Source organism: Oncorhynchus nerka, linkage group LG20, assembly GCF_034236695.1.
Source record: "Oncorhynchus nerka isolate Pitt River linkage group LG20, Oner_Uvic_2.0, whole genome shotgun sequence".
In the NCBI taxonomy this organism is placed as follows: domain Eukaryota; kingdom Metazoa; phylum Chordata; class Actinopteri; order Salmoniformes; family Salmonidae; genus Oncorhynchus; species Oncorhynchus nerka.
This window is the reverse complement of record NC_088415.1, coordinates 47,469,234-47,496,834: the sequence shown is the minus strand read 5'-3', so window position 1 is coordinate 47,496,834 and position 27,601 is coordinate 47,469,234. Positions and strand designations below refer to the sequence as shown.

General features: G+C 42.8%; 1 protein-coding gene across 2 annotated transcripts in view; it reads left to right on the top strand.

Annotated features, from left to right (window-relative positions):
• Window positions 1–27,601, top strand: part of LOC115102597 (protein kinase C, zeta) — a 168,953-nt gene that overhangs the window by 96,020 nt on the left and 45,332 nt on the right. Inside the window, exons 1-6 of one of the 2 annotated variants that reach the window (XM_029622707.2) lie at window positions 64–196; window positions 6,835–6,920; window positions 20,127–20,258; window positions 21,499–21,589; window positions 23,150–23,202; window positions 24,622–24,816. In XM_029622707.2, coding sequence (XP_029478567.1) covers window positions 112–196; window positions 6,835–6,920; window positions 20,127–20,258; window positions 21,499–21,589; window positions 23,150–23,202; window positions 24,622–24,816 — 642 coding nt within the window. In that variant the 5' untranslated portion in view covers window positions 64–111. Of the gene's footprint in view, window positions 1–63; window positions 197–6,834; window positions 6,921–20,126; window positions 20,259–21,498; window positions 21,590–23,149; window positions 23,203–24,621; window positions 24,817–27,601 lie in introns of those variants that run through there. The other variant, XM_029622706.2, reaches the window with a different exon arrangement.

The window sequence follows — 27,601 nt, the reverse complement described above, 5'->3', positions numbered from 1 at the left end:
TGGAAGTGAGTCTAGCCCCTGTAAATGTCCTGTCCTCGAGCCACTGGAACAACTGCCACCACCTCTAGAGAGCAGCTGCCTGCTTTGTTCTCTCCTACTTTAGTAGAGCATATGAACACCTTTAGACCTACATGGCCTGGGTATAACAACTCTTACAACATGGCTGGATTCTTCCCACTGCCATACACTTGTGCAGGTGCAGTACTTTTTTACTTGTCTGGCTTATCTCTGTATTTTCTCTACCACACCAACGCTCTCTTTCTTTCTCTCTCTCTCTCTCGCTCTCTCTCTCTCTCAATGTTTCTCTCCTCTCATCCGATCTCTCTCCTTGCACATCTTCCTCACTCGTCTGAAAATGGGGCGATGCAACACTAGTCTGTCTGTGTCTCAGAGGAACATGTCTGTTAGCCCAGAGGAAGTGTGTGTGTGTGTGTGTGGGGGGCAAACAAGGAAAAAGGTCTCAGATAATAAACAATAACCTTTTTTTTTATTGACTAGCGTGGCTAGCTAACTGTGGCTAATGTAATGTCATTTCCTTTGCCACAGCGAAGATGAAAAGATCATCAACATTCAGAAAACAATTGCGGTCGAGACAGAATCCGGCAGGCCCGCTAATAAGCCCACTTAAAGTCAGTAAGCAAGATAATATAATTGTATCCCTAATAATGGTACTATCGAATGACTCGGGCATTCTATTCTTTCTGACATTGCCGAAGAATGATCAGAAATGACCTCACTAATGATCGACAATGACAATTTACATCACCTTGCTCCTCTGCTGTCTCATCACCGGGACAGTCTCTGCATACAGACGCCTTCTTACTGGCCTGCTACGCTAGACGCATCACTTTTGCAGACTGAGATGCTCTTATTCATTTAAATGAAATCTGAGCAAAAGCATCCCCTGGCTCCACTTTTTTCAACATTTTGCCGCACAGCCCCTTCTGGACAGCAAAAGGGTGACTCTGCTCATGCCGGCAAAAAGTTACACACATAGCAGGTAAAAACCTACCCGACACCCCATATGCAGCTCCTATTTAGCCATGTCCTCGTGTATACAGGACACTATATGCAGAATATGCAGTAGTGAACCTTTCTGACAGCCAAAACTGTATCACATTAGATTTGACTGGGTAACTTCGTGCTTACACACACAGACACACGCTCTTTGTTTGGGAGTCCATTTGACTAAAGGGACTGTATTTCTAAGTCTTCAAAAAAAACTGAGGGACAGTTGAAATTAATTAAATGATTAGCAAAATGCACCTATGATCAACAACCAATTTGACAGATCTTGAATAATTTTTTAAAGAATAATGGACAAATGTTGCACAATCCAGGTGTGGAAAGCTCTTAGAGACTTACCCAGAAAGACTCCCGGCTGTAATCACTTCCAAAGGTGATTCTAACATGCATCGACTCAGGGGGTTGAATACTTTATTATTTCGATATTTCTCTATTTCATTTTCAATACATTTGCAAGAATGTCTAAGCGTTTTCACTTTGTCATTTTGGGGTGTTGTGTGTAGATGGATGAGAGAATCTACATTTGAATCCATTTTAAATTCAACGTGGAATAGGTCAAATGGCAAGAATACTTTCTGAAGGCACTGTACATCCTAGTACCTGTTCACTATTGTGCAGTGTCATGGCTACTGTTTTGCCGATGTGGGAAAAACCTACTTGATTGAATATACAGTGGGGTCCGAAATTATTGACACCCTTCATAAAGATGAGCAATAATGACTGTGTAAAATAAAAAATTCAAACACTGAGCTATAATGTTTGCAAAAAAAGGGGGAAAATCTATATTTTTTTACTAATACATTTAAAAAAAAATTTTTTAACTAGGGGTCAAAATGATTGACACTCCTAAATATTCTTATAAATAAGTAGTCAAAAGTTTAGTATTTGATCCCATATTCCAAGCATGCAATGATTACATCAAGCTTGTGACTCCCATGAGGCTGAAAGAAAATGTTATTAATTTCCTGTCATAAATGTAAAAAAATGGGCTTATGACATGTTTATATGATATCCGGGGGGCCCGATCTCTGGGGGGACCACCGCCCTCAAAGGATTGTCGGCTGCGGGGGTGTGGGGGGTGCTACGCCAGTGAAGATGACACAATACATTATTTACCATTTCATTTCTATTGGGCACAAAATAATCTGAAACGCAACCAAAATGAACTGAAAATGCATCCAACAAGTTTGTAGAGTCACAAGCTTGATGTAGTCATTGCATGCTAGGAATATGGGACCAAATTCCTCTACCACCTGCATCCATCAACTACTCAACAGATTGTAACAACATATTTTATGGAATTGCATCATGAGACTCGGAGTCAAGTAGACCTACTGCAGTGTACCAGAAAGAGTGTGACAGGAAAAGAGAGGGGATCTTATGCCCATATCAAGCTGAGTCAGAGGACCTGAGTCAGCCAAACTGCTAGCGTCAGACATGTGGCTGCCGCCCACCTGTAATGTGGCAGGTAGTTCACTAGCCGACGCCCACACGCACCCTCGAATAGCGGGAAAATGATTGGCTCATTTTTGCTTCTCCACAGTGGCATGTTGTCTTGTCTCCCCCCCATTCTACTGATGTGGAGGAAGGAATAGAGGGAAGACTGAGTATCTATGGAAACACAGCGAGCTTGTTGATTTGTGGCAGATTTGGTGCGTTCCCTCTGGGTGCCTGGAGTTGCAACAGCATTAGACAGAGAATCTGAAGAGGAGTGTCGCTAAAAAGAGTGATCTATTTCTCTGTCTTTATACACACAGGACAGATGTTGAGAAAATATCTCCTTAGCAATGGGTGCCGCCACATTATTGCAGCGAGAACCCGCTGCCATTGATCGGAGGAGATGTCATCAGAGACATTAATTGAGATGACAAGGTCTGTTTGGCTGAATACAACTGTTCACAACAGACACCATCCAAACAGTACATCTGGAAGAAAGGCCCTGGTTGTGTCCAAAATGGTACACTATTCATTTTATGGGCCCTGGTCAAAGGTAGTGCACTATATACAGAGCCTTCAGGAAGTATTCACACCCCTGGACTTTTTTCTACATTGTGTTGTGTTACAGCCTGAATTTAACATGGATTACATTTATATTTCTGTCACTGGCCTACACACTAAACAATGGCCCCATAATGTCAAAGTGGAATTATGTTTTTCTAAAATTTTACAAATTAGTTCAAAATGAAAAGCTGAAATGTCTTGAGTCATTAAATGTTTTACCCGTTTGTTATGGCAAGCCAAAATAAGTTCAGGAGTAAAAATCTGCACAATCGCACAATACATTGCATGGACTCACTTTGTATGCAATAATAGTGTTTAACATATTTTTGAAAGCCTACGTTATCTCTGTACCCCACACATACAATCTGTACAGTCCGTCAGTTGAGCAGTGAATTTCAAACACAGATTCAATCACAAAGACCAGGGATGTTTTCCAATGCCTCGCAAAGATGGGTACGTATTGGTAGATAGTTTTTTTTTTTAAGCAAACATTGAATGTCCCTTTGAGCATGGTGAAGTTATTACTTACACTTTGGATGGTGTATCAATACACCCAGTCACTACGAAAATACAGGCGTCCTTCCTAACTTGGTTGCCGGGGAGGAAGGAAACCGCTCAGAGATTTCACAATGAGGCCAATGGTGACTTTAAAACAGTTTGAGTTTAATGGATGTGAAATTAGAAAACTGAGGATGGATCAACAACATTGTAGTTACTCCACAATACTAACCTAAATGACAGAGTGAAAAGAATGAAGCCTGTATAGAATACAACATTTTCCAAAACATGCATCCTGTTTGCAAAAAGGCACTAAAGTAATACTGCAAAAAATGTGGCAAAGAAATTCACTTTATGTCCTGAATACAAAGTGTTATGTTTGGAGCAAATCCAACACAACACCATACTGAGTACCACTTTTCATATTTGCAAGCATGGTGGTGGCTGCATCATGTTATGGGAATGCTTGTCATCAGCAAAAACTAGGGACTTTTCTTTGGATAAAAATGAAAGGTATAGCTCTAAGCACAGGCAAAATCCTAGTTTCTGCTTTCCAACTGACAACGGAAGACAAATGCACCTTTCAATAGGACAATTAACTAAAACACAAGGCCAAATATAAACTGAAGTTGCTTACCAAGACAACATTGAATGTTTCTGAGTGGCCTAGTTACAGTTATGACCTAAATCGGTTTGAAAATATATGTCAAGACCTGAAAATGGCTGTCTAGCAATGATCAACAACCAACGCGACAGCTTGAAGAATTTTAACGAGTAATGTGCAGATATTGTACATATTGTACATCCAGGTGTGCAGCGGTCTTAGAGACTTACCCAGAACTCATACTCTTACCAAAGCTGATTTTAACATTTAAAACAATTTTTTAATTTTTTTAATTTTAAATTTTATTTAACCTTTATTTAACTAGGCAAGTCAGTTAATTAAGAACAAATTCTTATTTTCAATGACGGCCTACGAACAGTGGGTTAACTGCCGGTTCAGGGGCAGATGTAGAGAATCGGTTGCCATTTTGGACGTAGCCCTCTCCATGAAGTCTACAGTACATTCAACCTCTGCAACAGGGATATGAAGCTATTCCAGGTATTTTTTTCCCCCGTTTGTTTTCTCTCTTTCTTTATGCCGTTTGTTCCTCTCCTTAATCCTCATCCAGTTGTTCAAATGGCCTTAAGTGTCTCGTCTAGTACTTTAATCCCCTTCGCTATTATGCCTGATTGGCTGTAGCTAGCTGCTCAGAGAGACAGAGCGAGACAAAGCTGAGAGAGTGTAGTTAGGGGGCACTGAAGGAATACAGAGTTGCTGTACATAAAGTTTAGGGATTCAATATACCTGCTTGAAATGGAGTAAGGGAAGGCAAAGTACATGACATTTGAAACAGCCACAGACTGGCTTGCTGAATGACTGACTGAATGGCTAACTGACTGGTTGACTGAATGGTTGCATCCAACTGGAGATAAACCGTAGAAACAGATCAGAGGCATCAACATCTCCGTTTGCGCGACCACAGATCATGATGTCGTTATGTGAGTTGTTTTGGGGGCGATTTGCTTTGATGGACATTTTGTTCGTAGGCGTGGCCATGGTACGCTAACCACAGCTAGCATCTGGCGAGGTCGGTGTTGCCATGGCAACAGAGGCAAAGGGAGCGTAGGATGCTTTCTGCCGCACCCATCCAGCGAACCAGTAAGGATGCATGTTGAGACTAGACGAGGGAGGGAGGGAGGGAGGGAGAAGAAGAGTGTGCTTGTTAATGTGTGTGTGAGAGGGAGAGCAAGAAACCCGTATTAGTATGATTCCCCCAAACAGATTAGTATACCCAATTCAGCTCATGCTGGGATATGACTTCAGGGAAACTGTCAACACATGCAACCTGTCAATTTCATGTAACAACATCCTGTTGCTGGAAATGAGTGTCACAGTAAATCATATTTGACATCATCATTATGTCTGACAGCATTGTCATCATCATTTATAGTTGGATTAGCTATTCTCAGCTTGGCAGTTGTTGAATTGTAGCCACAGAACATATAGAACATTTCAGTATACATTGCATTTCATCACATTATTTGATCACATCTATTTATATGCCTTTTAATCATCTTAACATCTCATGGTTGCCAATAAGCAAAAATATTTGCATTTGATGTTGACGTTTTAAGATGGATAACATTTCTGTGAAGCATATTATTTAATGAATTTGCCTGGTATTTGTTTAAGGAGAGAGTGAAGCACGCTCCCGTCTTCAATCTATTCATTTCCTTTTTAATACAATGCTTGGATCTCAAAATACTATTATGCAGAACAAATTCCACTTAGTCGTATATATATATATATATATATATATAACTGATAATAATCTGGGAGGTGTATTTAGTGTTAGGATCCTTGTCCATATTCACAAAGTGTGTCAGAGTAGGAGTGCTGGTCAGGTCCCCTTTGTTCTTTTAACCTCATTCTTTATGATCTAAAAGTCTAAACTGATCTTAGCTCAGCACTCCTACTCGGAGACGCTTGCTACATAGTGCTAAATCCTTGAGCTAAGTCTGTTGATACAGTGTTGTTCATTATGCAGTATTATACACTGTATTAATAGACAGCTCAGAAGGTATAAATAGCAGCCTGGACCTTTTACATTCCCATCAGGATTCAAGACATTACTGAGAAATTAATAAGACCAGGACCTCAAGGGAGAGAGGAGGGACAGAATGAAGTGTAGGTACAGAGGGACGAAGGAGAGGATGGGAGGGAGGGAGAGAGAGAGGGAGGGACAGAATGAAGTGTAGGTACAGAGAGACTAAGGAGAGGATGGGAGGGAGGGAGGGACAGAATGAAGTGTAGGTACAGAGAGACGAAGGAGAGGATGGGAGAGAGGGGGAGAGGATGGGAGAGAGGGGGAGAGGTTGGGAGAGAGGTTGGGAGAGAGGTTGGGAGAGAGGTTGGGAGAGAGGGAGAGAGGTTGGGAGAGAGGTTGGGAGAGAGGTTGGGAGAGAGGTTGGGAGAGAGGGAGAGAGGAGAAAGTTCAACAGAGGACGGCAGGGGAGAGAGATTTATCCTCTGTTGGATGGAGAAAGGGGAGGGTAGGATGGATAGAAAGGGAGGGAGGGAGGGAGGGAGGAAAGTGCTGAGAGAATGTGTGTGAGCATGCGTGCCTGTCTCTCTTTCTATGACTACTCGCTCGCTCCTGTGTGATTTTGGAGGACCTTGCACTGCTCCATCCACCACTATCTTCTCCATCCCTTTCTCACTCCCTGCCATGCAGCTACTGTACAACCTTTTCCTCTCTCGCCTAGAATCGATCTACCGCCGCGGGGCCAGAAGATGGAGGAAGCTCTACCGAGTCAACGGACACCTCTTCCAGGCCAAGCGCTTTAACAGGGTGAGTATTAATGTCCCATTCCCCCTCCCCGACACACCCCATTCCCCCTCTAGCACTCTACTTCCAGTTTCAAGATCATTTGCACAGTCATTGGTAGGTTTGTCAATAGTGTAATGATTATCAACCTGTTTAACGCTACTATTGAAGATGATGAAATCAAGACCAAAGCATGGATTGCTGTTCTTCTTGACCAAAGCCTGCTTTCAGGGCAAGTAAACTCAAATGTGATTTAGTAATTTGGGTGAACTATCCATTTAATAAAACGGTCACTTAAGAATTTGATGAGAACAGACCTTGTTGGTATTTTTGAAAGGTGTGAAAGTGTTAAAATCCTCTACTACTACTACTACTGTACAGAGTAGTTCAGCTAGTACAGTACATTCATTCACAAACACTTAGTGGTTAAATAATACATGACTGATAGTCAAGTCACTGCCACAGCTGTCTGGATATGCATGATTCAAGATGGCTGCTGATGGTGGCCTATTTAACGGGTTGCCTTGTTTTGCCCCGTCAATCCCCCCCACATGCTTAAAGTAACTGTCCAGTGTTTCCACATTTCTATGAAATATGACCAAAAATAATTATAATATGAGTCAAATTTATTTCCTTCCCAAAAAATGGTAATTAAGTATGTTAGAATGGTGTGGGCGTACCCCAACGACAGAATGGTGTTTGTGGGCGCACCCCGACGACAGAATGGTGTTTGTGGGCGCACCCCGGCGACAGAATGGTGTTTGTGGGCGCACCCCGGCGACAGAATGGTGTTTGTGGGCGCACCCCAGCGACAGAATGATGTTTGTGGGCGCACCCCAGCGACAGAATGGTGTTTGTGGGCGCACCCCAGCGACAGAATGGTGTTTGTGGGCGCACCCCGGCGACAGAATGGTGTTTGTGGGCGCACCCCGGCGACAGAATGGTGTTTGTGGGCGCACCCCGGCGACAGAATGGTGTTTGTGGGCGCACCCCGGCGACAGAATGGTGTTTGTGGGCGCACCCCGGCGACAGAATGGTGTTTGTGGGCGCACCCCGACGACAGAATGGTGTTTGTGGGCGCACCCCGACGACAGAATGGTGTTTGTGGGCGCACCCCGACGACAGAATGGTGTTTGTGGGCGCACCCCGACGACAGAATGGTGTTTGTGGGCGCACCCCACAAAACTGGTGGAGGAATAATAATAGCATAAATAGGAACGCATACCAGTTTAATTTGAGGACCACGATGTTGACAGCTGTGCCATACAGATTTTAAAATAATTGGGAAGAGATTTTTGATGTACCGATTCCATGATACAGGGTGTATGAGTTGATATATAAAATGATGCAAGATTCAAGACTTAGTGCTTTTTAGCTAAAATTATTAGATAATTTTGTTGGTGGCAAGAATTCTTTGAATATTTGGGGCATTCAATCATCACAGCTCTGCAGAATCAATAGACCATTTATTTTAGTATTGCCCTCAGGTCTCAGGTTCAGGAATTGCTGAAAATGCAGAACATTGATCAAAAATTGACTCTAGAAATAGTACTGTTGGGAGATCTGGAGAGACTGGGTGAGTCAATTAGTAATATACTAATACTCTTAGTAAAAATATTTATTTTCAACTCTCAATCTGTGGATTCTATTCGATTAGCTAGATTGAAATGGTTTGTTAAACATCCCAGCATAATTGAAAGATGTATGTATGTATGTGTATGTATGTATGTGTATATATATATATATATATGTGATATGTGGCCAGCAGAGAGAGGTGGGAGGGGCTGATGGTTGGGATGTGGAATTGGAGACAAGTGGGGGGGGTGGGCGGGGGATAGGGTGAAGTTGCTGGGCGGGGGATAGGGTGAAGTTGCTGGGCGGGGGATAGGGTGAAGTTGCTGGGCGGGGGATAGGGGGCGGGGGATAGGGTGAAGTTGCTGGGCGGCGGATAGGGTGAAGTTGCTGGGGCGGGGGATAGGGTGAAGTTGCTGGGCGGGGGATAGGGTGAAGTTGCTGGGCGGGGGATAGGGTGAAGTTGCTGGGCGGGGGATAGGGTGAAGTTGCTGGGCGGGGGATAGGGTGAAGTTGCTGGGCGGGGGATAGAATGAAAGTCAAAGATAAAAGTAGAAAAAAAGAAAGTCAAAATGAAACATAACAAAAAGTATGTTTGAATGACACTGAGGGGCAGTGTTTTTACAGCTAATGCCGGTTTGCCTGAGGCTGATGCCGTGCAGGTGTTTGTGCACATGCATATACACACACACTCAGTCCAAATATACACAGGTAAATAGTGCCATACATGCACTCAAACTTTGAGGGGCAGCTCTTGGGGAACTGTGGGGGGATCTTGGAGGGCTGGCGGTTGGGCTGATGGATTGCTGGCTCGGGTCCCTGTTTTGTGACCTTGTGGGAGATCTGTCGATGTGCCCTTGAGCAGGGCGTTGACCCTGGTTGCTTCTGTGTGTCGTTCTGGATGGGAGTCTGTTAGATGACTAGTGATGTAGTTGTTGAGCGGCTTCACTGCAGGTGCGCTGAATACAATGCTTACTTACAGGATCTAACCAATACTGCAAAAAAGGTATTAGGTGAACAATAGGTATGTAAAGAAATAAAACAACAGTAAAAAGACAGGCTATATACAGTAGTGAGGCTATATACAGTAGCGAGGCTACATACAGGCACCGGTTAGTCAGGCAGTATGTACACGTAGTTATGGTTAAAGTGACTATACATACATGATGAACAGAGAGTAGCAGTAGCGTAAAAGAGTGGTTGGCGGGTGGTGGGACACAATGCAGATAGCCCGGTTAGCCAATGTGCGGGAGCACTGGTTGGTCAGCCCAATTGAGGTAGTATGTACATAAATGTATAGTTAAAGTGACTATGAATATATGATAAACAGAGATTAGCAGCAGCGTAAAACGAGGGGTTGGGGGGGCACACAATGCAAATAGTCCGGGTTACCATTGGTTACCTGTTCAGAAGTCTTATGGCTTGGGGGTAAAAACTGTTGAGAAGCCTTTTTGTCCTAGACTTGGCACTCCGGTACCACTTGCCATGCGGTAGTAGAGAGAACAGTCTATGACTGGGGTGGCTGGGGTCATTGACAATTTTTAGGGCCTTCCTCTGACACCGCCTGGTGTTGAGGTCCTGGATGGCAGGCAGCTTAGCCCCAGTGATGTACTGGGCCGTACACACTACCCTCTGTAGTGCCTTGCATTCAGAGGCCGAGCAATTGCCAAATCAAATTTATTTGTCACATACACATGGTTAGCAGATGTTAATGCGAGTGTAGCGAAATGCCTGTGCTTCTAGTTCCGACAATGCAGTAACATTCCAAAACTACTACCTTATACACACAAGTGTAAAGGGATAAAGAATATGTACATAAAGATATCTGAATGAGTGATGGTACAGAACGGCATAGGCAAGATGCAGTAGATGGTATCGAGTACAGTATATACAAATGAGATGAGTAATGTAGGGTATGTAAACAAAGTGGCATAGTTTAAAGTGGCTAGTGATGCATGTATTACATAAAGATAATATAGAGTACAGTATATACATATACATATGAGATGAGTAATGTAGGGTATGTAAACATTATATCAAGTAGCATTGTTTAAAGTGGCTAGTGATATATTTGACATCAATTTCCATCAATTACCATTATTAAAGTGGCTGGAGTTGAGTCAGTGTGTTGTCAGCAGCCACTCAATGTAGTGGTGGCTGTTTAACAGTCGGATGGCCTTGAGATAGAAGCTGTTTTTCAGTCTCTCGGTCCCTGCTTTGATGCACCTGTACTGACCTCGCCTTCTGGATGATAGCGGGGTGAACAGGCAGTGGCTCGGGTGGTTGTTGTCCTTGATGATCTTTATGGCCTTCCTGTGACATCGGGTGGTGTAGGTGTCCTGAAGGGCAGGTAGTTTGCCCCCGGTGATGCTTTGTGCAGACCTCACTACCCTCTGGAGAGCCTTACGGTTGTGGGCGGAGTAATTCCGTACCAGGCAGTGATGCCAGCAGCTGTAGAATTTTTTGAGGATCTCAGGACCCATGCCAAATCTTTTTAGTTTCCTGAGGGGGAATAGGCTTTGTCGTGCCCTCTTCATGACTGTCTTGGTATGTTTGGACCATTCTAGTTTGTTGTTGATGTGGACACCAAGGAATTTGAAGCTCCACTACAGCCCCGTCGATGAGAATGGGGCGTGCTCGGTCCTCTTTTTCCTGAAGTCCACAATGATCTCCTTTGTCTTGGTTGCTTTGAGGGATAGGTTGTTATTCTGACACCACCCGGCCAGGTCTCTGACCTCCTCCCTATAGGCCGTCTCGTCGTTGTCTGTGATCATGCCTACCACTGTTGTGTTGTCTGCAAACTTAATGATGGTGTTGGAGTCGTGCCTGGCCATGCAGTTGTGGGTGAACAGGTAGTACAGGAGGGGACTGAGCACGCACCCCTGGGGAGCTCCTGTGTAAAGGATTGGTGTGGCAGATGTGTTGCTACCTACCCTCACCACCTGGGGGCGACCCATCAGGAAGTCCAGGATCCAGTTGCAAAGGGAGGTGTTTAGTCCCAGGATCCTTAGCTTAGTGATGAGCTTTGAGGGTACTATGGTGTTGAACGCTGAGCTGTAGTCAATTAATAGCATTCTCACATAAGTGTTCCTTTTGTCCATGTGGGAAAGGGCAGTGTGGAGTGCAATAGAGATTGCATCATCTGTGGATCTGTTTGGGCGGTATGCAAATTGGAGTGGGTCTAGGGTTTCTTTGATAACGGTGTCGATGTGAGCCATTACCAACCTTTCAAAGCACTTCATGGCTACGGACGTGAGTGCTACGGGTCTGTAGTCATTTAGGCAGGTTACCTTAGTGTTATGGACACAGGGACTATGGTGGTCTGCTTGAAACATGTTGGTATTACAGACTCAATCAGGGACATGTTGAACATGTCAGTGAAGACACCTGCCAGTTGGTCAGCACATGCACGGAGCACACGTTCTGGTAATCCGTCTGGCCCCGCAGCCTTGTGTATGTTGACCTGTTTAAAGGTCTTACTCACGTCGGCTACGAAGAGCGTGATCACACAGTCGTCCGGAACAGCTGATGCTCTCATGCATGCCTCAGTGTTGCTTGCCTCAAAGTGAGCATAGAAGTGATTTAGCTCGTCTGGTAGACTTGTGTCACTTGGAAGCTCGCGGCTGTGCTTCCCTTTGTAGTCTGTAATAGTTTGCAAGCCCTGCCACATAAGACAAGCATCAGAGCCGGTGTAGTATGATTCAATCTTAGCCCTGTATTGACGCTTTGCATGTTTGATGGTTCGTCGCAGGGCATAGCAGGATTTCTTGTAAGCTTCCGGGTTAGAGTCCCGCACCGTGAAAGCGTTAGCTCTACCATTTAGCTCAGTGCGAATGTTGCCAGTAATCCATGGCTTCTGGTTGGGGTATGTACGTACAGTCACTGTGGGGAAGACGCTGCACTTATTGATAAAGCCAGTGACTGATGTGGTGTACTCCTCAATGCCATCGGAAGAATCCCGGAACATGTTCCAGGCTGTGATAGCAAAACTGTCCTGTAGTTTAGCATCTGCTTCATCTGACCACTTTTTTATAGACCGAGTCACTGGTGCTTCCTGTTTTAATTTTAACTTGTAAGCAGGAATCAGGAGGATAGAGTTGTGGTCGGATTTACCAAATGGAGGGCGAGGGGGAGCTTTGTACGGGTCTCTGTGTGTGGAGTACAGGTGATCTAGAATTATTTTCCCTCTGGTTGCACATTTAACACGTTGATAGAAATTTGGTAGAACTGATTTAAGTTTCCCTGCATTAAAGTCTCCTGCCACTAGGAGCGCCGCATGGGTGAGTGGTTTCCTGTTTGCTTATTTCCTTATACAGCTGACTGAGTGCGGTCTTAGTGCCAGCATCTATCTGTGGTGGTAAATAAACAGCCACGAAAAGTACAGCTGAAAACTCTCTAGGCAAGTAGTGTGGTCTGCAATTTATCACAATATACTCTACTTCAGGCGAGCCAAATCTAGACTTCCTTAGATTTCGTGCACCAGCTGTTGTTTACAAATATGCACAGACCGCCCCCCTCGTCTTACCGGAGTGTGCTGCTCTATCTTGCCGGTGCAGCGTATATCCCGCAAGTCGTCATTCAGCCACAATTCCGTGAAACATATGATATTACAGTTTTTGATGTCCCGTTGGTAGGATATTTGTGATCGTACCTCATCTAATTTATTGTCCAATGATTGCACGTTGGCGAGTAGTATTGACGGTAATGGCAACTTTTCCACTCGCCTTCTCCGGGTCCTGACCAGGCATCCGGCTCTTTGTTCTCTGTACCTGTGTCGCTTCCTCTTGCAAATAACGGGGATGTCGGCCCTGTGGGGTGTTTGGAGAGGGTTAGTGTTAGTAGATAGTTAGTTGAAATGTAGAGCATCAAATAAAGTGTTACCTAATAAAAATTAAGTATTTTTAAAACGGTCTGTTTGAGATACAAGTTTGAGGTGGGTCTTTTCTAATTGTTTTTTTTCTCCAATTTATGCTTTGGCCACAAATACGAGTATAGGATGAGTCAACAACATTATTTTGGTTTGAGTTAACCGAATATGAACTTTTATAAGTGAGATTTTCACTGGACAGGTAGTTTACGGTTAGAGATAGAAAGTGTATGTGTCTGCATGTTGTTGTGGCAATCTAGCTGTAATGCTTTAATGCACTGCCAGTGTTAGTGTCCACTCTGGCTTGAAGGCGAGCCGAGTAATATTGTTAAAGGCAGGCCCTTAAGTACCTATTGCATCTGAAAGGAAATGGGAGTCAGGGGCAGGGCTCGTGTGCTTGAAGATATTACCAAAATACAGGATGGACCTTGGGTGCTTTTATCTACTGGTGGACGTCTAGACCAGACTGAGAGCTCTGATCGGCCAATTCAGCACTGTACTGTAGTCTCCTCATTCCAGTAGACCCCCATTAGGCAGCCCATCTCCCTCGCTGATGCGCTGGAAGAGACTGAATGTTATGTTGGAGCCATGTTTATTTGCTTAGACATTAGACTGGTATAGTTTTGGCAAACGTTCTATTTTTATAAGCTTCTATAATCTGTCCTTCTGTATTTCCTCCATGTACATTCATTTGTCAGCCACACCAAATTGCTTGTCTAAGGTGGATAGTTGTGTCACTATGATGCCACGTTTGTCACTATGGGTACGATCGTTGCCACGGCACATGGTTTTACAGTAAGTCCTTTTTTGGCGCAGTCTTTCCCAAACGTCTCTCCCCTCCATGCCTCACACCATCCCTCCTTCTCCCCTCTTTTTATCTCGCTCCTCTATACAGTATAAACAAGTCATCCGGCAGAAGTAGGTCAGGTTTCTCCTCTCCCCTATTCTTTTCCCATCCCTCTTCATCCCTCCCTTTCTCAACTGCTCTCTCCCTCCCCCGCTCTCAATCCCTCACACCAGCCCTCCCTCTCTTTATCCCTCTCCCTTGTTGTCCCTCTCTTCTGTCTCTCTCCATCTCCATCTCTTACCTCTGTCCTGTACAACAAATATTATTTGTGAATGTCTACCATTAGACATAATGGGGTCCCTTTAGTAGCTGTGGTGCAGGTAATGTATCAGAATGTTGTATTCCTGCCATTAGCCTTCTCAGCTATGAGCTAGAATTCCATTAGGGAGATGACTGACTGGAGCTCCTGTCTAGTTAGAAGCTCCTTTTGCATGCTGCGGATATGGAACCCAAACAAAGCAGTCGTCAGTTCACAGCTTTCCAATGAGACGCGGGAGAGAGATTGTTTTAATTTTCTCCAATAAAATGTATTACTTACTTGTTGTCAGTTTTGGTGTACGGTAAGCTGATTTACAGAAGGGGGGTCCACTTGTTGCGGTCAATAGCACTAAGTAGATTTTTGTCGCATTGTTAGCAACCTTTTTATGAGAAAAACATTCCTGTACACACACAACTGAAAATCCCATGTAAATATCCCAGACTGGGATGGCTATATAATGTCTGTTATCTAACAGAGCAGTGGGGAACTTGTCTCTGAGAGGTTGATTTAACCACTATGACTCAGGGCCAACTGCATGCCGAGCTAATGCACTTTAAATTGGGCTCGTTCCACATTGCCTCCCTAGTGCTCTCCTAGCGCTTAGCAGCATTATGGCCCAGCAAAGGCCAGCCAGTGAGAAGATGTGTATTAGCCATTTTGGAGCTGACAGTGAGCTGGCTCATACAGGATGTCCATCCCAAATAGCACCCTATACCCCCCCACACTCTAGATACGAGCTGGAATAATTTACTGTCCCATCAGGGAAGAACAGACAAGAGAGTAGTAGTAGTAGTGACCACATGGGGTCACTACCGTTCAAAAATTTGGGGTCACTTAGAATGTCCTTGTTTTTCAAAGAAAAGCTCATTTTCTGTCCATTAAAATAAAATCAAATTGATCAGAAATACAGTGTAGACATTGTTAATGTTGTAAATGACTATTGTAGCTGGAATATCTATGTAGGCGTACAGAGGCCCATTATCAGCAACCATCACTCCTGTGTTCCAATGGCACATTGTGTTAGCTAATCCAAGTTTATCATTTTAAAAGGCTAATTGATCATTAGAAAACCCTTTTGCAATTATGTTAGCACAGCTGAAAACTGTTGTTCTGATTTAAAGAAACAATAAAACTTGCCTTCTGTAGACTAGTTGAGTATCTGGAGCATCAGCATTTGTGGCTTCAATTACAGGCTCAAAATGGCCAGAAGCAAAGCACTTTCTTCTGAAACTCGTCAGTCTATTCTTGTTCTGAGAAATTAAGGCTATTCCATACGAGAAATTGCCAAGAAACTGAAGATCTTGTACAACGCTGTGTACTACCCCCTTCACAGAACAGCGCAAACTGGCCCTAACCAGAATAGAAAGATGAGTGGGAGGCCCTGGTGCACAACTGATCAAGAGGACAAGTACATTTGAGTGTCTAGTTTGAGAAACAGATGCCTCACAAGTCCTCAACTGGCAGCCTCATTAAATAGTACCTGCAAAACACCAGTTTCAATGTCAACAGTGAAGAGGCGACTCCGTTATCCTTATAGCTAACTATTATTATGAAAAGTAACGAACATGATATCGTGGTGCTGCTGAAAATGGGGTCATGAGACAGCTCTGAATAAAATATAAATGTGCCGCTAAGTTCATAGAACAGTTCATAGAATGCGGTTGTGATAAACAGTGCTTTCTGTTTTTCTCCTGCAAATGTGGCTCTGAATTTGAACCGGTTGGAGCCACTGTATTATGACCCCATTCCTGAAATCTAAGAATCTCAGGAACATGAGCTGCTCACAACCTGTGCAGGACAACATTAGAGCAGACAGGACCACGCATAATCAGACTGTGGGGAAAAGCACCACATCATTGAAAGCAATTATCTACACAGAAGATCATACACAATTATTGCCTGGTGATCTTCTGATCACTTCCCAATAACTTTCTAAATAATTTCAGTCACTTCAAACCATACTTCCTTCAGGTTGAAATACTGCCAAAGTACTGTCAGACTGATTTGCAATATTACATTCTGTAATAGCCCAGAATAAAAAAGTTAACGTTGGCTATTGATTGGATTACCACTTACCAATAACTATTTTTATGTCACCACATTCTATAAGCATAGGGTAAAGTGTAAAAGGACATTGAATATTCCGTTTTAACCTAGCAAATTATGGTATGGATATGAAAGTGGTTCATGTAATGTGGTGTGTGCTGGTGGCAGGGAAGTCAGGCGCAGGAGAACGAACTTGGTAAAAACGGAGCCGTTTAAACATCAAAACCTCCGAAAACCAAAGTATACAAAATAACAAATAGAGGGTGCAAAACCCGTCGCACACCAGAATAACAATAAACACCTACATACAACAAACAATCTCCGACAAGGATATGAGGGGAAACAGAGGGGTAAATACACAACATGTAATTGATGGGATTGGAACCAGGTGTGACAACCAATGGAAAATGGATCAACGATGGCTAGAAGGTCGGTGACGGCGAACCGCCCGAACACCGCCCCGAACAAGGAGAGGGACCGACTTTGGCGGATGTCACGACAGTTCAGATGTATTGCAGCTCACATTTTGTTTGTCTGTCCATTTCTTTCTGCAGACAAGCTCCCAAAGCCACCCAGGATGTGTTCCCTAGGCATCCTGGGCCTCCTGGTGGATGTAAAGGACTACACAGGCTGTAGCTCCACTCTGTTCCTATGGCCCAGATAGTCCCAGCCCCAACTGATAAAGCTCCTATAGGCCAGATACCTGTAATGAATCCCATGTCTTCTATTGGTCAAAGAGCCAATCACAGATAGACGAGTAGACATTGTTCTTTGACAATTCCTACTACGTCTGTCAAAGAGCAGGGTTTAGCCAGTACATGTACTGAAAATTTGTCAAATAGACTCAAGATTGTTCTGCAATGGGGACAAAAGTTATATATATTTGTTTTTTCAGACAGTGTATTGGTTGAACCATGCCTTATAACCGATTAGTAGGAATTGTCAATGGGTAGGGGCTATGAGTCTATTTGTGATTTGATTATGACTATTTGAAGACACATTTGTAGTGTGTGTAGGGGCTGTGGTCACCAATCATCCTCCCGGAGATCTATTCCCCAGTAAATTTCCAACCCAACCATCACATATAACAACAAATTCCGCCAAACAAGTTCTTGTTGAGAAGCTGAGGGTAATTGGATGTGTGCAATACTAAGTCGTCCACCTTTCCTGTCACGGGAGGAGATTATAGTTGTGTATAGTAATGTCAGTGTTCGGGAAAGCTGGTGATGACCATGTAAATAAAGCCACTCCTTTTTTGTTCTCGATACCATCAATGACTACTTCGTTGCTGCTCTATACCTGCTACCTGATTATGTTTAGCTAAAACCCTCTTACTTTCACCATGAGCCCTTTTCCTTTCACAGGAACACCTTCCCGAGCTTGAGCACATGTAAAACAATAACTGGAAAAGATGCTTACATGCCATGATTTAGACTTTCATCATAACCTTGTTTACGATCTGTTTATTATGTTGTGTGATGATCTGACGAGACAACAACCTTTCATTGCAGTCTGATTTCTTCATTCACTTTCAACAGCAGAAACCATTCCAAAATGTGTCATTCAAGATTGTTTACTTGTTAGAAAAATTGTAATAAGTTCTAATGTCCAGTATCATCAAAGTCCATTCTGTAAAATTCTGAAATAAGCGTTGAGATGCTACTGAAGATTATACCATATAGTCTGCCCTGTAGATGATCAGTAGTCTGCCCTGTATTCTGCCCTGTAGATGATCAGTAGTCTGCCCTGTAGATGATCAGTAGTCTGCCCTGTATTCTGCCCTGTAGATGATCAGTAGTCTGCCCTGTATTCTGCCCTGTAGATGATCAGTAGTCTGCCCTGTAGATGATCAGTAGTCTGCCCTGTAGATGATCAGTAGTCTGCCCTGTAGATGATCAGTAGTCTGCCCTGTAGATGATCAGTAGTCTGCCCTGTATTCTGCCCTGTAGATGATCAGTAGTCTGCCCTGTAGATGATCAGTAGTCTGCCCTTTATTCTGCCCTGTAGATGATCAGTAGTCTGCCCTGTAGATGATCAGTAGTCTGCCCTGTATTCTGCCCTGTAGATGATCAGTAGTCTGCCCTGTATTCTGCCCTGTAGATGATCAGTAGTCTGCCCTGTAGATGATGAATAGACGGCAGACAGGGTATAGTCCAGGATGGTCCACCTTGGAAGAAGGCTGTTCTGGTCCTGCGTCTTCTATTGAAAACAGTATAACAATGATATAGCAAATTAAGCATGCATGCCTTTAGTTTTGGTGACAAAACAAAGTAGCCTACACACTTGTGGAAGTTTGTCGCTTTCAGGGTCCAGCTCCAACTGACAGGTTGAATACCATGTGCATACATTGTTTTGAAGGGGTAAGGGGTGGGCTCTAGGCGATTCTCTCAGCCAATCGGGGCTTAATGTAAATGTATCAAATTTGTATCCCCACACCTGTACAGTCTGACTGAGCATTTCAGTGATGGAGGATCAGGGAAATAATTGATTAAAAAAATGAACACACACATTGATTTATTAGACATAAAATTGTAAATTAAGAACACTGCATCGGGGCTATAAGTGACTCTTAAATTGTGTTAAATCACAAAAATGTCCATATTCAGCATGTTGCTAGTCAAGAAGACCAAATATGTTTGTTTTGTAGGCCTAACATCTTACGTTTTTGGTCCCTCAGTATTTCCTCCTTCCTACCTTGTGTTCGTGTCTTTGGAACATCGAACATAGCTAGTGAGTCAAAAAAGAATCTGAAATCTTGTGGCTCTTTTAAAGAACAAATGGCATATGTTATGGCCCCTCGTGTATCCTCTGCTATTGAAATGCGCTCCCCAAAGTCTTGACAGGGAGTGTGGAAAGTCTGCCTTCAAAGTTTCTCACCTCACAACAGGCGCCTTAATTACTCCCTCGTCTGCACTGAGCGGAGAGGGAAAACAGATTTTGTCTTGATTTATTTATGAACCGCCCGAACCGCTGCCTCTCTTTCTCCCTCTCAAACTCTGTCTCTCCCTCCATCTCTTTCTCTCTTTATTATTTCGGTCTCTCTATTGAGTCAGTTTGGGCTGCGGAGTGGTGGGGTAGGGGTAGCTAAGCTTTGAAGTTCCTTTGCATGGCGTTTCCATGACAACGCCACTTTTAACTTCAGCACTCATTGCACTGTGGTGCCGCTCTTTTGAGACTGTTAGTAAACAACTGGCTCCGAATGTGTTTGTGGATATGCCTGTGGTAGACATAACGTCCCTAAGTGTCCGGGTTCTGATGTGTGCTGGACCACAGATGTTATAAGCCTAATAGCGTCTGGGCCAGACAAAACAGTGTGGGTTTGATTCCCACTGGAGCACCCATATGTACGCACACACTAAGTCGCTTTAAATAAAAGTGGCTGTTAAATGGCATATATACCTGTGAAATGTATAGCCGATTGTAACAAAACAAGCATGCTCCCAGTTGATGTAAGATGGTGCCTAGGCCTAACTCAACCACTCTGCATCTGTCATGATCTCCTTCACGTGTCTGCCTCACCTGTTGTCCATTGATTCTTGATCAATGACTGCGATAGTGTCAACCCATTGTCATGAGCTCAGACTGATAGGGGTTGTTACACTAACTATCTCCCAATTTGTCTCTGTCTGTCCCTAACAGAAAGCGTACTGTGGCCACTGCAGTGAAAGGATATGGGGGCTGGGGAGGCAGGGCTACAAGTGTATCAACTGCAAACTGCTGGTCCATAAGCGCTGTCACACACTTGTCCCTCTGACCTGCCAAAGGCATATGGTGAGTACCATAGATATAGTATCTCATGACGGATTGGACAGTACTCTGCCCAATCCGTCATGTTAAAGCATCGGAACCACATATGATTTATAGAGCCTTCATAAGCACTATATAGACACTTCACAAATGGCATTGCAAAATGCATAATGGTGAGCTTATAATTGATTTATAGAGCATTCAGTGTTCATAAGCATTTCACCAACTTCAGTGAATTTTTGAGGGGGGAGGTGGGTACTATTCAACTGCATTAGGGTGAAACTAAGTTTTGCATTTTAATTATTCAACTTTTGAGTAAAATAAGATTACATTCAGGAATAAAATGGCGAATTATGAACACATCTAACTGAAACATTACTATTTGAAGTACTGGTGTATATTTGTAACAGAGTAAATTCTGTTCTGAATGAGCGTGAATCGAACTAGCAATTAACCCTTTTGTACAACACATGTATAACTCAAAGCCAACCTTCTTTGTCAACAGAGCAAAATACAGGTCTGTTATTTCATGAGAAACAGTTGGCTTTAGTTCTCAATATACTCCAGCTAACATGCTATGGGCGAGTTCCACATCCACTATCTTTAGATATAGGCTGCATCCAAAATGGCACCCTATTCCCTATGTATAATGCACTATTTTTGACCAGAACTGGGCCCTGTTCAAAATAAGTGCACTATATAGGGAACAGGGTGCCATTTGGGATGCACCCATACTGCAGTGTACTGTATACTGAGACATCATGAGGTTGATCTCTAGTGACAGACGGTTAACATACAGAATCTAAGGGGTTCTTGCAATCAGCCCGTTTGGCATTTAGACTAAAGCAAACCCGGTGCCTGAAAACCCAGGGCAATAGTCAACCAATGTCCACTTTAGTAGATCTCTATGCTGTGTTTTGTTTCTTCATGTAATCTGACGATTGTCTATCAACAAACATTTTGATCCCCGTTGAAATGGCACATGAGATTTCCCTGTTGATTAGATAGCGAGGTGAGCCTCATGGTTAGAACTGCATAAAATACATTTTAAGTGCATTGTTGTGAGACATATGCAGACTTCTTAACTTCTGTGGTCTTTTGTTAAAAAGTTGAATCTATGTGCCTAAGATGTTTGTCACCGTGGAACACCTCTTAAAATAAATCCCCTTCTTCCCAGTGTCTCCAAGGACCTAGTCATGATTAGCTTGATGCTCTTTTGTCAGCCTCAACCATGTGAGGCTATTTGCCTGTCTTCTCTTGGCAGGAGCCAGTCATGCCATCACAGGAGCCCCCTTTAGATGAGAAGAGTGAAGAGGTGGACCTCCTCCCTCAAGACACAGAGGATACAGATGGAAGTAAGTTCCTATAAAACAATATAGACTTAAAGATGCAGTAAGTCATGTTAGAAGCAAAGCAGATTCATTACTTACCAACAACCGTTGCACATTCCAATAAAACTACATGACTTTCCTTGCTTACAGTTTTGTGGGTCAGAGTGCAGTATTTATTTAGATTCATAGCACAAACATTTGTTAGCATGTTTCTCACACTGGCTTTAGCCATGGAGGGGGAGGGAGCAGGCCTATGCTGGCAAGTGCATAGGGGTTGCCTAGCAACATATGCCTCGGAGGGAGCCAACTTCTGCATTGTGCAACAAATTCCCGTGATTTGCGAATCGGTTCAGACAGAACAGCTATTGCGACAGCTAAAATGGCGTTGAAAAAAATATGTAGGGAGAAGCATCTAACAACTAACTATTTACATATAATATACATTTTGGTACATTTGTGAACAAAATTATTACTTACTCAACCTTTAATATGTGATGTAGTCAAATAAGATATCTTGTGGTCTTAGCCTTGAGACTACTCAAGACCACAAAAGTCCAGCCTTGGTCTCATTGTCTTGATACATTGGGCCTGGGCCTGTATGCAAAAAAGGTTCTCAGAGTAGCAGTGCTGATCTTTCTTATTCCTTATGAAAAGGCAAAACTGATCCTAAATCAGCACTCCTACCATGAGACACTTTGTGAACACTAATTTCAAAGGCTTTAAAAGGCTCTATTCAATGAAAACCAATAACTAGCCATGGAACAGTGAAAGAGCATGTTTGAATCAGTATGCCTTTGTTGTTTACAGACCGATCAGAAAGTTGCATGTGCTATTCTGCACAGCACAATTTGTAAAATAATAAGAAAAAATATATATTTCTAAGTGTGTGATTTTTACCCCAGTTGTTTCTACCAGAAGCAGCACCTTGAACAAGATGCACTGCTGTGCACAGGGCCTTCCTTGTTTTTGTGCACTGGTTCTCTATCAGGGTTAGTGTGAAGGTTGGACACCCAGTAGGTGGTCACTCATCCAGCAGCAGACTAGACAGTAGGTTGTACAATAGTATAGTACAATAATAATTAGATTTGGGCAGTGGCAGGAAAAAGCTGAACCTCACTCTGAACAGCATTGGGCCCTCTGCTGGTCACAAGGGTGAACTATAGGTCCCACAATGCTCCTTTGAGAGGAGGCAAGGAATCAAGGAATGATTCATTGAGAAGGAATCAACGGGAGAATCTCAATTGCATTTCCTTGATTCCTCACGTCCTCTTTCTTTGCCTCAATCTCAAAACCCATTGGATGAGAAGGTGAGAGGTCCCTTCTGACCTTCTCACCCAATGGATAAGGACCTTCTCAAAATGATCTTGGACCTTCTTCTCCAATACGGTTGAAGAGACGAGGAGATAGAATGCAATGAGTGGCGGAAAGACGATTCGAGATAGAGCCATGGATTCTTGTGGAACACCCTATTTAAATGGAAATGTCTGTAGACTATAGAGATCTCTAAGGTTTTTAATCCTCAGTCCACTCTAGGTAGGACTGCATTAAAGCTTAGGTAACAAGTTATTTCTCTCTTGTCTTCAGTACCTTTCCTACCACACAATTGCAAGATGGACAAAGTTGAAGAGGACTCCGAGGTGAGTTTATTCAGACACAGTAAATAATGCATTCTTATAATAAATATGCTTATCATATCAACATGTGCATGACACTAGCTCTATCTATGACCATAACGCTTCCCTCAAGCCTGACAGGAACCTTTGGGTCGAAACGCTACACTAAATACACTGCAGGACCTTTCAACAGTGTACGGTTATCTACAGTGAGTGCCACAAGTATTGGGACAGTGACACATTTTTGTTGTTTTGGCTCTGTTACAGTTAATTATTTGGTCCCATATTCATAGCACGCAATGATAACATCAAGCTTGTGACTCTACAAACTTGTTAGATGCATTTGCTGTTTGTTTTGGTTGTGTTTCAGATTATTTTGTGCCCAATAGAAATGAATGGTAAGTAATGTATTGGCGGACTTTTATTGTAAATAAGAATAGAATATGTTTCTAAACACTTCTACATTAATGTGGATGCTACCATGATTACGGATACTCCTGAATGAATCTGGAATAATGATGAGTGAGAAAGCTAAACACATAAATGTCATACTCTAAAGACATGCTAACCTCTCACTATTACAATAACAGGGGAGGTTAGCATTTTATATAATGCCCCCAAGACAATCTAACCTCTCACTATTACAATAACAGGGGAGGTTAGCATTTTATATCATACTCCCAAGACATGCTAACCTCTCACTATTACAATAACAGGGGAGGTTAGCATTTTATATCATACCCCCAAGACATGCTAACCTCTCACTATTACAATAACATGGGAGGTTAGCATTTTATATCATACCCCCAAGACATGCTAACCTCTCACTATTACAATAACAGGGGAGGTTAGCATTTTATATCATACCCCCAAGACATGCTAACCTCTCACTATTACAATAACAGGGGAGGTTAGCATTTTATATCATACCCCCAAGACATGCTAACCTCTCACTATTACAATAACAGGGGAGGTTAGCATTTTGTGTTTAGAAACATTTTCTATTTTTATTTACATTAAGTGTCTCCTAAATGACACAATACATTATTTACCATTCATTTCTATTGGGCACAAAATAATCTGAAACATAACCAAAACAACAAATGCGTAGAGTCACAAGCTTGATGTTATCATTACGTGCTAGGTATACCAAATACCTAACATTTTACTACTTTAATATACATAAATTAAATATTTTTGGTCCCCTAAAATGGGGCGACTATGTACAAAACATGCTGTAATTTCTAAACGGTTCACCCAATATACCCTCAAATGAAAGCTGACAGTCTGCACTTTAAATTCATAGTCATTGTATAATTTCAAATCCAAAGTGCTGGAATACAGAGCCTAAACAACAACAAAATGATCACTGGCCAAATACTTTTGAGCTCACTGTATGTCTCTTTCATAATGTTTCTCTCCCATCCAAACCTCCTTTTACAGGATATCAAAGCGGTGGTAGATGGGATCGAAGGCATCAAGATCTCCCAGGGGCTGGCGCTGGGCTTGGGGGACTTCGACCTGATCCGGGTGATCGGCCGTGGCAGCTACGCCAAGGTGCTGCTGGTGCGACTCAAGAAGAACGAACAGATATACGCCATGAAGGTGGTCAAGAAGGAACTGGTGCACGACGACGAGGTGAGAGGGAGGAGGGCGAGAGGGATGGAAAGAGGGGAAGGGAGAGAGAAACGGAGAGAGGAGGAAAAGGGAGGCAGAGAGATGGATCTGTAGAGTAGGCAGGGAGAAGTCAATGGACGTGCAGTGGTGAAATAGGAAGACGGGAGGATCTTGGGCCGGAAAAGGACAGAAAAAAAAGATGAGGAGGAGTGAAGTAGGGATGAGTAAACAGAAGGGTGATGAAAGGGAGAGAGACGGGGTGAAAGAAGTCATTAAAGTAAGGAGGAAATGGTGCGGTATGAAAGGATGGGGAGATGAAATGAGGGGGGAAAGAGGTAAAGGAGTAGAGCGGGAAGAGAGAAAGATGGGTAGAGACGAGAGTAATTGAGAGATGTTATAGTTTCCACCTCTAGGTGGGGCTATGGTATTGCTATTAGACATAACACACCAGATTAATGACAGAACTACTACAGAGGGAGAGGATAGACATTTTGGATTGATTGTCCTCTGATGATAGTAATGTAATCATTGAGCTCTGAGTTCTTCACTTTTCAATGGACGACTAAGAGATGGACGTAACAACATTGCCAAAATGACCCACGTGGAAAGGACCATTCCTTGTATTGCCACTCAACATACCGTTAAAGGGGCAATCCGGGATTATACATATTTGAACTTTTACAGTGGTTACATTTCTCCCGCTCCCTGTTTATCTTACATAGTATGGCCGTTCAGAGCTTTGTAGATCTCTCTTTGTAGATCTCTCTTTGTAGATCTCTCTTTGTAGATCTCTCTTTGTAGATCTCTCTTTATAGATCTCTCCCAATGTTTTTTAGTGGATATCACATTGTATATTATAGATTCTATACATGTATAAATGCATTCATGCCATATAGTGGCAAGAAAAAGTATGTGAAGCATTTGAAATGACCTGGATTTCTGCATAAATTTGACATAACATATGATCTGATTTCTAAGTCACAACAATAGACATACCAGTGTTCTTAAACTAATAACACATAACTTATTGTATTTTTCTTGTCTATATTGAATACATCATTTAAGCATTCACATTGTAGGCTGGGGAAAGTATGTGAACCCCCTAATGGCTAATGACTTCTCCAAAAGCTAATTGGAGTCAGGAGTCAACTAACCTGGAGTCGAAGCAATGAGACGAGATTTGAGATTTTGGTTAGAGCTGCCCTGCCCCATCAACACTCGAACAAAAGAGATCTCAGAAGACCTAAGATTACAAATTGTTGCCTTGCATGAAGCTGGAAAGGGTTACAACAGTACGTTAAGACAACATTTCAGCACTGTTGCTACTCTCCCTAGGAGTGTCCGTCCTACAAAGATGACTGCAAGAGCACAGCGCAGAATGCTCAATGAGGTTAAGAAGAATCCTAGTGTCAGCTAAAGACTTACAGAAATCTCTGGAAGATGCTAACATCTACAGTTGAAGTCGGAAGTTGACATACACTTGGTTTCGAGTAATTAAAACTTGTTTTTCAACCATTCCACAAATTTCTTGTGAACAGACTATAGGTTTGGCAAGTCGATTAGGACATCTACTTTGTGCATGACACAAGTCTTTTTCCAACAAGTGTTTCACTTATAATTCACTGTATCACAATTTCAGTGGGTCAGAAGTTTACATACACTAAGTTGACTTGTGCCTTTAAACAGCTTGAAAAATTCCAGAGAATGTCATGGCTTTAGAAGCTTCTTTGATTGACATCATGGGAAAATCGAAAGAAATCGGCCAAGATCTCATAAAAATGGTAGACCTCCACAAGTCTGGTTTATCCTTGGGAGCAATTTCCAAACACCTGAAGGTACCACGTTCATCTGTACAAACAATAGTACACAAGTATAAAAACCATGGGACCACGCAGAGGACCCCACGTCTGAAGTTTGCAAAAGAGCACCTGGATATTCCACAACACTACTGGCAAAATATTCTGTGGACAGATTAAACTAAAGTTGTGTTGTTTGGAAGGAACACGCAACACTATGTGTGGAGAGAAAAAGGCACAGCACACCACCATCAAAACCTCATCCCAACTGTAAAGGATGGTGGAGGTAGGGAGCATCATGGTCCGGTGCTACTTTGCTGCCTCAGGGCAGTTTGCTATCATCAATGGAAAAAAGAATTCCCAAGTTTATCAAGACATTTTGCAGGAGAATGTAAGGCTACCTGTCCGCCAATTGCAGCTCAACAGAAGTTAAATGATGCAACAGGACAACAACACAGAAGTGGCTTGAGCAGAATGGCTTGAACAGAAGAAAATACGCCCTTTGGAGTGGCCCAGTCAGTCCTGACCTCAACCCGATTGAGATGCTGTGGCATGACCTCGAGAGTGGTTCACACCAGATATCCCAAGAATATTGTGGAACCGAAACAGTTTTGTAAAGAGGAAGGTCCAAAATTCCTCCTGACCGTTGTGCAGGTCTGATCCGTAACTACAAAAAATGTTTGGTTGAGGTTATTGCTGCCAAAGTAAGGTCAACCAGTTATTAAATCCAAGGGTTCACATACTTTTTCCACCCTACACTGTGAATGTTTACACAGTGTTTTCAATAAAGACATGAAAACGTATACTTGTTTTTGTGTTATTAGTTTAAGCAGACTGTGTTTGTCTATTGTTGTGACTTAGATCAAGATCAGATCAAATTTGATTGCCAATTTATGCAGAAGTCCACGTAATTCTAATGGGTTCTCATACTTTTTCTTGTCACTGTATACAGTATGTGGTTAGTTATTAATTAATTTAGTAAAGCCTGACATCAAAGGTGTCAGCAGAAA